This window comes from Sphaerodactylus townsendi, linkage group LG11 (genome assembly GCF_021028975.2).
Source record: "Sphaerodactylus townsendi isolate TG3544 linkage group LG11, MPM_Stown_v2.3, whole genome shotgun sequence".
In the NCBI taxonomy this organism is placed as follows: Eukaryota; Metazoa; Chordata; class Lepidosauria; order Squamata; family Sphaerodactylidae; genus Sphaerodactylus; species Sphaerodactylus townsendi.
Window position 1 is genome coordinate 56,227,672 of NC_059435.1, and position 12,357 is coordinate 56,240,028.

At 37.2% G+C, this 12,357-nt stretch overlaps 1 protein-coding gene across 2 annotated transcripts in view; it reads right to left on the reverse strand.

Moving 5' to 3' along the window:
• The window catches only part of DNAJC1 (DnaJ heat shock protein family (Hsp40) member C1), an 84,933-nt gene that overhangs the window by 50,022 nt on the left and 22,554 nt on the right, over window positions 1-12,357 (reverse strand). For both annotated transcript variants that reach the window (XM_048511394.1, XM_048511393.1), the window contains exons 2-6: window positions 10,835-10,936; window positions 10,005-10,051; window positions 4,196-4,361; window positions 2,804-2,898; window positions 1,626-1,719 (exon numbers count right to left, since the gene is read on the reverse strand). In XM_048511394.1, the coding sequence (XP_048367351.1) occupies window positions 1,626-1,719; window positions 2,804-2,898; window positions 4,196-4,361; window positions 10,005-10,051; window positions 10,835-10,936 (504 nt within the window). The remainder of the gene's footprint in view (window positions 1-1,625; window positions 1,720-2,803; window positions 2,899-4,195; window positions 4,362-10,004; window positions 10,052-10,834; window positions 10,937-12,357) is intronic.

Genomic DNA, 12,357 nt, shown 5'->3' on the forward strand with positions numbered 1-12,357 from the left:
TTAACAATAGGACTTTCTGGAGGTCATTAATTTTTAGGGTCACAATAAGTCAGAAGCGACTTAACATATACATGCAATCAGAATTTTTGCATTTTACTCCTGGGGATGGAGGCTCTCAGGGTCAGATGGCCAATGAGATCTGATCCCAAGCAGTCTGAAATAGTGGGCAGTATCTGGCCATTTTTGTCTACGGTTCCCCTTTCAATGTACTGACTTTTGCAGTTGTCTTTAGGACGCTTGAAATGATTCATGCAAAAAGTCCTCCAGATTTTCCATACAATGCAATGCAATTAACATTGACTTGCCACAAAGGTTGATCACTGTACTCTTGCCAAACACCAGAAACTCGATGAGGGTATTGTCTAGTTTCAGCCTAAATCATGAATTCATTGGCAAATGGATTTGTTTTCTGTTTCTGTTAGCTTGGCTTCTTCTTCCAGTTTTAGCCGTGCCGGCTGAGCCTGCACACCAGCCTGGCACAACATGCCAACACTCCTCCCCACCACACCCACACACACACCCACAAGCTTATAATCACAACTTCTAGTTCACATTTGCCAGTGTTGGCAAAACCAATAGGACATGCAAGTCTTATTTCTTCAGATATCAATGATGGGTAAAGCCAAACCTTAACCCATCTTCCCCGCCCCACCCCTGTGATCTGAGTCAAAACAAAAAGCAGTTTATGCAAAATAAAGCCAGCAAAATAAAGCCAGTTGGGTTACTAAAGCAGATTTTTTATACAGGCGACTAGAGAGAAGGGGGAGTTCCTTTTCCCATTCCAACCTTTTCCTAGCCAGAAATACATCAGTTTTGTAATCCTGTAATCCTTTCTATATTTATAACACTAAATTACAATTATTACAAATGCACAGCTTCAGCAAACTAGACATTGAATTAGTCCAGTGCTTGCTTACTACAAACCTCTACATTTAATCTTGTACTGCACACTTAAAATGCTTTAAAGTTTTTGAAGCCATTAAAATAATTTATTAGCTCTGCAATCTAACAAAGGAGAAAAAAATTACTAACAGTCACTGCAACTAGATTTATTCTATGTGAAAATATAATTTTATTTGTTTTCCTATCTTATTGAAACCTGAATTGCTCTTCATATATTTTTATTACTCATGCAGCAAACATGAGTAATGAATAAAAAGGCAAGTGCCTTCGATGTCTTCCTGTTAGACCTCAAACGTAATTTTAGAAGTGGGAGTTCTTAGTGGAACTGTCAGTGTCTTCAGTGTTAATCAATGCAAAGATGGCACCTTTTAGAGTCCCATGATGCTCTGCAGCTACAAATAATTCCTTAGGCTTAAAATAGTTATTCTGCCAATAAACAAAATATAAAATGACAAGCAGTGGCAACATAACAGAGGTGAGAGTTCTAGGGAAAAAATACAAGCTAAAAAGAAAACCTTACAAACCCTTCCACACATGCAGAATAATGCGCTTTCAATCCACTTTGCAGCTGAATCTTACTGTGTGGAATAGCAAAATCCACTTGCAAACAACTGTGAAAGCAGATTGAAAGTGCATTATTCTGCATGTGCGAAAGGGGCCCAAGAGCCACACACACACACACCCCGCCCTTAAACTCTCCACACACAGTTCTGTATTTTTACCTGAAATAGTTGAGGTAGTGCTTTTACTGTCAAACAGAACCATATACCCAGTTTACATGGAAGCAAGTCTCGCCACTGTGGTTTATCTAGCAGCCTACAGAGATGGGGACAGAAAAAGTTTTCAGAATTTTTTTTTAAAGGTTGCATACATTGCTACAAACATCTACACAGCCAGGAAAGTAAAGTGCTAAGTAGGTATCAATCTACCCTGGGGGCACGTAAATATTTTCACATCCAGCAAATATTCACCAAGAATCTTTTACGCTTCCAAGGCAGCCTAGAAACAGAGAGGGAGAAGAAACGGAATACCTTCTTGTAATCTTTACAGATAGCTTTTCCTAAACACAAGTTTGTCTGCACCTCACAAAATAAACCCCTCAGCCTTCTTGACGGCTTTAACTTAAAGAGAGAGCGAGACTAACCACCACCACAAAGCAGTCACGCGCGCTGACAACCAGATATGAAGACTGCAGCATAAACAAACCAATACATAAAAATTAATGTCACTTGCAGTTCACTGAAGCATTACTCACTGATGTCATCAGAACAGAAGACAGGCAGAATGGTCTCTGATCTCCATCCTGCATTGATCCAGTTCATGCCCCTGCTGCGTGAACTATTTAAACCCTTTATTTCTTTCTATGAATCAATAGAAGAAGCGGTGGTATCTTTGGGAGTACTCCGAATGTTACTATCGTGCCCTCCCCCGAATTATTTCTTCGTTTTAAAAAATGCCCACACAGTCAGGAACCAAGGCGTTGGGGAAGGAATGTTGTTTGTCTCTGCACTTGGAAGAGACTTAACCAAAACTTCGAATAAACTCTACTGTGAGCATCTTGCATCAAGCAAAATCCTCGTTTTTTCAGGGGGCAGGGTTAAAATCTTCACCAAAAATTGAAGAAGTAACCACAGCTGCCAGTTATACTAATTCTGTGCAAGTTTCCTGATTTGCCCTGACAAAGAACACTCTCGTTTTACACAATTCAATCCCCACCAATGACTCATGAACTATTAGAAGCAAGAATTGTTAAATATCTAAAAGACACAATACGCCTCCCACCATTACTGTGGCACAGCTTCTGTTCAAGGTGCTATTTTATTGCTCTATATGCCAAGAACTATTCACTTCAGTTACAAGAGGTGACTCCTCTACAGAAACGTTCTTCCTGCATTCCCACCTCTCATTCTTGTTCCCACCAAGTTTCACTTCATCCACGTTCTTCCCTCCGGCCTTTTTCTTCCTTTCTCTCTTTTTTCGGCTAAGCAGTTCATCCTGAAAAAGAAAGGAGCACTATTGTTAAGAGGTTACCGGTAGCATGTGCTCTGCAATTCTTCAATTAAAGATAACAGAAGTTATTTATGCAAATCTTTGGGGGAGGGGGGCTGCATGATTAAGAAAAATCATCTCGCTTTAACAATAACTGTTGCCATGACATTCGTTCCTTAAACACACATGAAGTCCAGTTCTGCCAGTCATGTGTATCACCCCAGCAATCAAAGTTTTCCTTAAAAGACAAGAAGAATTCAACTGACTTCTTTTCACGTTAAGCTACTTTCATTAAGACACTTTTGAAAATATAAAGAAGAATAAATTGCAAGACAGGAGTACTGCATGATAAGTTTCTTGGCATTTAAATCAAAATGCTCTACTGCTTTCTAGTAGACAAGGAAGAAACAAAACATTTAACTAATCTCCCGCTTCTATCATTTTTTCCATTCGAACCTTGGAACATTTATCATGTTTGAAAGACACTTCAATTTGGGGGATGGGGAAGGGAACCTCCATTAAGACATTAAAAGCTGAAGTGAATATAATTTCAAAACCAGGGATGGTGTGTATGGGGGGGGGGGGGGTCCAAAACTCATATTATACCAGTGCAATTTCCAAGGAAGAGTTCATTTAGATTCTAGTAGTGATTCTACAAAGTGATTTTACCAGCTTGCTTGATCATACCAGGTTTTTTTAAAGTTCCCACTTTATTTCAAAAAATCTTATAACCATCAAAAAGGCAGCAATTTAAGTATCTTTTAAAAGAAAAAAATCTGAGTTGTTTCTTTTGTATCCAACATGTGTTTGAGACAATCTACTTTACCACAAAATTATTCTATTTTGCCTGAATGGAAAATTAGGTTTTTTCCCCTATACGTACCATTAAGAAAAAGAAGGGGTATCTTAAATTTCCCTATAAGTTATAATTACATACAGTAAAAGAAACCTGTTGGGTATAACTTTTTTTAGCAGGATTGTCTTACATTCAGGTTCATCTTCCTTTTGTATAAATATAGTACGAGAAAACTAATTTGTAGTGGCAAGAATAAACGCATACACCAGTGGTGGGATTCAGCCGGTTCGCACCACTTCGGCAGAACAGGTTGTTAAAATGGTGCTTGTAAACAACCAGTTGTTAAATTATTTGAATCCCACTACCAGAACCGGTTGTTAAATTATCTGAATCCCACCACTAGCATACACTTACAGATACATACATGGGAAATGGATGAAAAGCGTAGCTCCAGAAACCTGAACATGTCTGTGGTGATTTTAGAGAAAGGTCATTACCAATGCTTACCAGTTGTTTTTCCAGGTAGATTGACCAAACTACACCATAATGACCCACTGTGAGGATAATGAACAACAGCAATGCCAATTCAGCATTGCTCATTTTCCTCACTCGCCTGTAATAGAATACAGGCTGCCGCCAATCTGGTAGCCCATTGATCAGAATATCATCATACCTACAGTGGCAAAAAACAAACAAGCTTTTATGTAGCATTTAAAATTAATCCATTTACTTTAAAAAAAATAAAGACAGAACTGAGAATTATCATCATTTAAAGAAAACAAAAGGGGGAAAAACCCCTCCCATTATATTTTTGTCAACCTTTTATCTAGGTTGCTGGGATAGACAAAATTCAAAATGGCATGTTGTAGAAATGTTCTTCAATGACTGCACTAAAATTGGTAACTGTTCTTACAGCTCCCCCAATTGATTTACTTGAGAAATGTTTTTCTTCCTCGACAATGAACCATATGTTCAACCTACCTGTCAATCATTGGTCAAGTTTCCCCGAATAAAAGAATTACAAAAGGATGATTGAAAGGAAAGTGGAACTGACAACCAAATCCACTTACGTCCTAAGATTCCTTAATTTATGAACATTTATGAACAACAAAAAACAGTTACCTTCAAGATATAAAAGGATGTGCTATATTTGCTGTTTTATTCATCTTTTTATCTTTTTACCAAGAGTAATTTTTTTAAAAGCTGGGATTTACAGTGATCAAAATTTTGGAATTCAGGCTATCTTTTAAGAATGTTATTTGAAATTTTTTATCATTGCTGTATCATTTTTAATAGGGTGACATGCCTTCTTTGTTGGTTGCTTTCCTCTGCTTTATATAATAAAAGTTACTTGTAGAATTCAACTCTTTCTATATTCATTCCTCCTTACTGTCACTTTACTGATTCATTGGGGAGGAAGAAATCTGTCATTTCTTATCTGCAAAAATATCTGGTTGGATCACTTTTAGTAAAAAACAAACAAACAAGGGGCAAAAGTCTAACGTTAAATTCACTTAGAATGGAGACACTCAAATATTGTATGCTCAAATTAATCCTAAATGGAGCAGAGCTCATTGAATATTCTAATCACGCTATATCCAGAATTAAATCTTCACTGAAAGGCCTAATTTGGTGCAACACATTGACCAAAATATTTTAATTAAAAATATTCTGAGTTAGTCGCAGGCCTAATTACAGGAATAGAAATAGAGCCTATATTGTCATGCAGGTCAGTAGAACTCAGTAGTAGGTTTTTCTCAAGTAAATTGACTGATCCAGGAATAATGGCCCAGCTGCTAAACTGCCAGTCTTGACATGTAAATCAATTTAAATGCAACAACTGCAGTAGCTACTTTGATAGTTATTAAATTGATACCTTAGAGATGGAATAATGAGGAAAAAAATCAGTTATTTTTGCTAACATTTGTTTTTTTCCCCAAATAATAAAACTTAAAGGCATCAAGTATAAAACAGATAGCATTCAAGAGAAATTAGGAAGTTTAACCTCTGATTAGGAGCCCACTGTTCTGGACAAGTTGTTAATTATTTGATGGTCAGAGAAAAATATTCCACTAACTTCCACTGCTGGCAACCAAAAGGATAAATATGAGGCAATTTCAGCAGCCATGTTAATTACATTTTTTTAAAAAGCTTGCATGCATCTCAAAAGCTTCAAGCATTTCAGTGAAACCCATTGGTATAAAGTTGAGTGATTTTTTTTTCCCAGAAGGAAAAATCATCATAGTCCAGAATGATCCAATCTCACCTACAAAGGAGGAGGAAAACAGTCAAATTACTTCTAAAATGTTTTCAGTCTATGCTCATTTGAAGTGTGAAAACTTTCCAAAAAATGGAGAAATTAAACTAAACAGAGATGCACATGTATGTACTTGAAACAGAGTATTAATACTATATGTAACAGCCTTGTCTAGAAGATACTGTTACTGTTACCAAATAATATTTTTAAAGAAAAATTTACTCCACATTGCCATCAACTATTAATCTCCCTAAGTCATCACAGGTTCAGATAATACAAATTTAAAACTGATGACAAAAAAAACCCCTGTTCTATATAAATCTAAATCCAAGTCAAGACATTTCCATGCAGTCAAGACTCTTAACACCACTTTGCATTTACCAGGCTATGACTGCTATTCTGAACAAAAGTCTCCAAGGATTTCGTTCCAGAATCAATGCTCTATTGATTTTACTATCAATGAACATTATAGCTCACATGACTAGCCATTTTAAGGGAAGATAGTTTCTATTATTAACCCATTTTTTAGCATATACACTGTCAAAAAATAAATCACTCCTTCGTACGGTAATTAAGCACTGTATTGAAAAATTAAGACATCTGCTTAATTTTTTAGAACTACATGTGAACAGTGATCTTTAAGTTCCTCAGAAGCCTTTGATAATTTTTAATCTTGTTTTTCACATTTAGGAAATTAGTTAATTAGGAAGCATGCGGATGATTCATTAAAGCACTTATTTGCAGAAATCAATCTATCACCTACGCTAGACCATCAGAGCAGAATTAAGCACATCAGGAAATCACAAAGCACTCTGCCTTTATGTCTGCCTCACATTTCACCCTTTCCCTGGGCAATCCACTCCATGTATATGCTCTGAACACACCAAGACATGAACTATATTTGGAAAAACAGCAACAAAAGGCAAAAGATGAGAAGCACACATAAAACACAAAACCAGCCGTACTTAGGTGGGGGTGGGGGGGTGGGGGAGATAAGTGGAATCATTTTCAAAGCAGAAATACCAAGTAAAAACTACAGAACAAAACTAATGTACTGTGCTCCAACAGAACACTAGCTTCAGGTAAACTCTGCAATGCAATGGCTGAAATGCACAGGAATTTACGATATTTTGTGTCCCTCCAACCACGCTCATCTGTATGCAGCTTGTTTCTGCACTGCTATTTAGCTAATTATATACAAGTATTTAAAACTGTGTGCCCAATTTTTGCCTGCTTGCTTGACACATTTTTTTTAATTTAAACAATGCATACAACCTTAAAATTGTGCTCCCAAACCGGAAAACGGAAGTCACTAAAATGCATGAGATTTATATCTAGGTATTCTGAGAATTAGGCTTCCTAATCTAAAGGTCTAAAGGGAAATTAAAAGAAAACTAACCACTCCCATTACGTTGCCAATAATATAATGAAAATGCACACTCAAGAATGCGTCATATATTCTCCATATGGTACACACACACACAAACCCTCTTCCTTACAGAAAAGGTCATATACGCTTGGTGTTAGAACAATTATTTTGATTATACCACTAGTGCTTCATGTAATCTGTCCACAAGCATTTGGAAAGATAAGTGCATTCTCAGTAGCAATTAGAAAAGCATTATACTTTTAAAATTGAAGATCTTGTTTAGGTAAATCAAGCCATAAAGCCCCTAAGAAACAGTATACTCAGATTATATTTTGGGAGAGTAGAGGGGGGGAAAAGAGAGAGAGGATCTCTTGGAATTCAACCCACTTTCTTTCACCACATTAAAGACAGGCAATGAACTAGAGAAGATTTACTTTGTAATTTTGCAGTTAATGTAACTGGATTAAAAAGAACTCCCAGGATCAACCCCCATGTACCAGAAAACCCCGGGACAAATTTAAATGCCGTTCTATCTGCTGCTCCATTTGCCTGCTCTGCATAGGGCAAGTACAATATGAAAAGCCTAAACAGGGATCCAGCAGGACTTCCTGCTCCCACACTGCTCTGCGACCTCCTTCCGTGTTCAAAAAGCAGGTTGAAAGTTTAACCCAAGAAAAGCTTAAAAGGAAATATTTACTGCCTTCACATCTTCAGTAACTGGGTGTTATCCTGTTCTCACACCAAACTACTGACTTCTGGATTACAACCATCGCTTTCTAGGGGTGGGGGTGTACAGATGGTATAGAAACCAGCCAGGTAGGACCCAAAACTGATGCACACACAAAGCAGGCTCAGATGTGGCTTAAATGCTGAGAATATTACTATCTCAACCTGCTAAGAGAGAAAGATGCTCCAGTAAGAATCTGAAGAGTTAAGTACCCTCAAGGACTATCAGACCAAAACATGAGGCTCTGCAGGGGGAAAATCAGGTGCCTAATTTTTTTTTATACAATAATACAGCTTGTAGGAAAAACAATGTGGTATTTCTCATCAGAAGTCCAATTTTCCAGCCAATTCTATGATCCGTCCTGAAGGCAAATGTTGGGAAGTGCGGGATGGATCTCATAGCAAAAATGTGATTTTTGCTTTTTTAAGAGAAAGATGTCCACAGTGGATATTCTGGCGCCCTTTGGAAGACTAGCATGACCGTTTAGCTGAATAACTCATAAAATTGATTTTAGCTCACTGCTACTTATTCTACATGCAGAGACAAGAGCTGCAACCATTTAGTGAAATGTGTCTGTACGATCATTTAGCTATTAAAAATAATAACAATCAACACCTTATGTGAAATGTCTCAATTTTATTTCACAACAATGGTTGATAGCTGCAAAGAGAGGCAAGTTGCAGCATAACAGGGGGGGTAAGGGAAAAAAATTCAAAAGGAAAATTTAAAACAGCAGCCAACACAAAAGCACAACATGTTTAGTATCATACACAATAAACAGGGAGCATGAAAAATATTACTGAGCGATATTGTGCGTGCATGCGTATGTAGGGGTGGTGCATTTAAACTAGCTCATACCTTTTGCAACCATTTGACATCAGACATTGACCCCCTATTGTTAAACTTCCTAAACTTCCTTGATCTATGACTCCAAGCTGAAAGACTGCAGTGGGAGGCAGGGTAAAAACCATACACAGAATCTCCAAAACTCCTCTGAACACTGTTCCGTGGCTCTTTCAACACAGAGGATTATCTGAAAGTAGATAATCTCTACTATGAGACCTGGACTCATGCCAAGGTTTCTACAAAGCCAAGAACCTCCTGGAGAATTTTCAGCATCCCCACTCAGAGAACTGAAAGCCTGCAGACATTTCACACAGAACTCTTTTGCTGGCAGCAAGCTGTCCTTTTCTTCAGCAAAAAAATATCTGGATCACCAACCTAAAGTGAGCATCCGAATAAATCACAACAGCTACCTGAAATGCAGCCCATGGGATTGTGTACCAAAATACTGCCCCCCTTTTTCTGCAGGTACTATAGCCTCTAATCGAGTGCACTGTGTACCTCAAAGAAGTCCATCAATCATTCCACATGCAGTAGCTACAAGCATTCTGAAAACTCCACAGTTTTAGAAATGTTTCATGAGTAAAATAATGCACTGTTGGCAACAAATTCTGCTAATAATTTCACAAGAAAATGCTTTTAATAAAACCACAGAGAGATAAACTAAATAAGTTTGGTTTAAAATATACCAGGAAAAGGAAGCTTGAATTCTGATCAGAAAGCATCTGTGCTTTCCCCACCCACTCAAAAAGGGGAAATAAAACATTGTCCTGCACTAACCACTGTGAATACTTCCTTGGGTCACCCCAATGCCATGATTTGAAGATCAGATGAACAATAAGGAATAAATCAACAGCTGCTTTAAGCAGGTGTTAGTAGCCTAAAAGCATGTTTAATTTATAACTGATAAGGTTATCCTCTGCTCCCTTATCAACATATGTTAGGACTCAGAGAGCCCATTTATGCACATGCAGAAGACTACGGACATTCATTAAAGCAGGGAAAAATCATGCTCTGGAAGATATTCTGTGCCTTTAAAGATACTCTGAACACTGGGGCTTAAGTTAGTAGCTGCAGGAGCAGAAAGGTTTGCTATAAAATTCACACAAAATAAACTCACTTATGCCTTTGCTCTTCATCTTTTAAAACCTCGTAGATGGCCACCAGCTAGAACGAAAGTTTATGTTATTTTTTAAAAAGAAAACTGTAATCTGAACAGTTAGAAAGTTTCACTATGAAGTTACAAAAATACTTGACCAGGTCCTCAAAGGGAGAGTTAAAAATATTTCAACACATTTTAACACTAAAACTTCCAAAACCTCTTATTTTACAGTCTTTCTTGCAAATATTTTTCATCTGTTTTCTGTAACGAACCATCTGTCCAGAGGTGATACAATTATTCACTGATGCAAACAACAAAAGTTCCAACCTTTAAAAATACACTTTAGTATTTTGCTTAGCAGCCATGAATACCCCTTGTAAAAAGATTCCAAATTAACAAATTCTGTGGAAGAGCTAGATCATGCTTTATTTGAAACATATGCCAATGCTGTAAAGCTTAACATTATACGCATTAAATATTAACATAAATTCTTATTAAATATTTGCTTCATAAATATTTGCTGCTTCTTGTTAGATAACAAGATATGTGGCTTCAGGCACTGTTGTTGTTTTTAAAGTAGCCCATAGTACTAAGTTTTCTCAAGTCTAAGCATTCCATCCAAGAGTCTTGGTGACTATTATTTTATTTTTTTTGGAGGGCTATCGTTTACCTTTTAAAAAAGAGACTTACACCTAAACTCAGTTAACAACAAAAGCTTCAGAATTCTCAAGTAAATCATTTTGAAATATCACCCCACGATCACAATTACACCAATTCTTGATTAAGGATCATACAGCAACCAGGTTTCACGCAGTCCTAAGGCTGATATTAAAGTACGCGTCACTTACTTGTCTAAATTGAGTTTCGGCATTTTCATCTTTATTCTTGTCTGGGTGTAATATTAGCGAAAGCTTGCGATACGCTTTCCTAATGTCTGCTGATGAAGCATCCTGCAAAAACACAAAGCAAACTTTTGTCAGAAATGAATTCCCAGATCCTTGTTAAGATGTGAGAAGACAGCCAACCAAGTGCAGAGACCCGAGGCGGTGTAATTTGAGCAATCATTCTTAACAGCCAGGATATGCAGCATGGCTGGCCCACATGACTGAACAATCAGTCAATCCAATTCGCCTCTCCTCTTAAATTCTCTCAGTGCCATGTGCTCATTACAAGAAGACAGTATTTGCCAGAAACTTTCAAACACTTGCTTCTTTAAAACTGGTCCATAAATCTTCATTGGCCATTAAGAGATCAAAAGGACAAATTAAAGTTAATGCATCTGCATATCTTCAAGAATGTTCCCTTTTGCTTTGGATATTATGATTATTTCTGATAAGTTTCTGGCCTTGCTTTACACGATGCCTTTAATATTAAATATGAATCACCCGTTAATCCCTTACGGAACTTTCAAACACCTCTTGTCTCCGAGATGCTTATGGAACAGGGCTTTTAAAAACAATACTGGCTTGCATTCCACAAGACACGTGAGCAGACAATAGTCCTTTTTTGCCATCTCAGTTTGGTTTCATTTTTGTTTTTTCAGGCTTGAGCCTGCCTATTAATTGCATAAACGCTGCAAATTCTGTTACTAAGATGACACAGCATGAAAGAGGTTACAGTTAATCCCTGCTTCTTCCCTGGAGGGAAAGGCTGTATCTATTACCCACTGAAAATTACACAAAGTATCATTACATATATCTTGAAAACAACAGTTTAATGACCAGCATGTCAAAGACAATGTATCCTGAAATCACTATATAACCGCCATAATAGTCTATAACTTAAACAAAATATACCCTAGGCAATCTACTAATGCTAGGCATACAGTGAAAACCTTGCTAAGAAAATTAAGCATACAGATTTGGTGTCTGACATATATTTTACTGCAGATTAAGTTAGGAATAAAAATGAATGGAACATTCTCTCTTGAACGATATCCTCACAATCTATGGCAGCAGCTTCTATCTGGAAGAGGTCCTGAAACTACGAAGCCAAAATAAAACAATTAAAGCAGCACTGTAATTAGTCTGTCAAGCTTTCCAGCACAAAGCACTGTTTTCATTACAGATTTATAGCACAGGCTGAACAGCATAAAACATTTCAGTCCAGAAAGGAATAATAGAGTAAAGTCTGTTGCATATATGCGTTCTTGCCTGTGTATATGTGGAAATGTCTGTGGGCATATAGCGTACATCCACTGGGAAGCCACACTGAGTAATCAGATTGTAAAACGAAGACAAGAAACTGACATACAACTATCTGCATACGGGTTTCACAATTTTTCCTGTCTTGAATTGGGAGGTCTTTAGGGTGCAAGTGCAGCAAATACCCAAACATCTGAAAAGGTCCTTTAACTGCTTTAATGAATTCG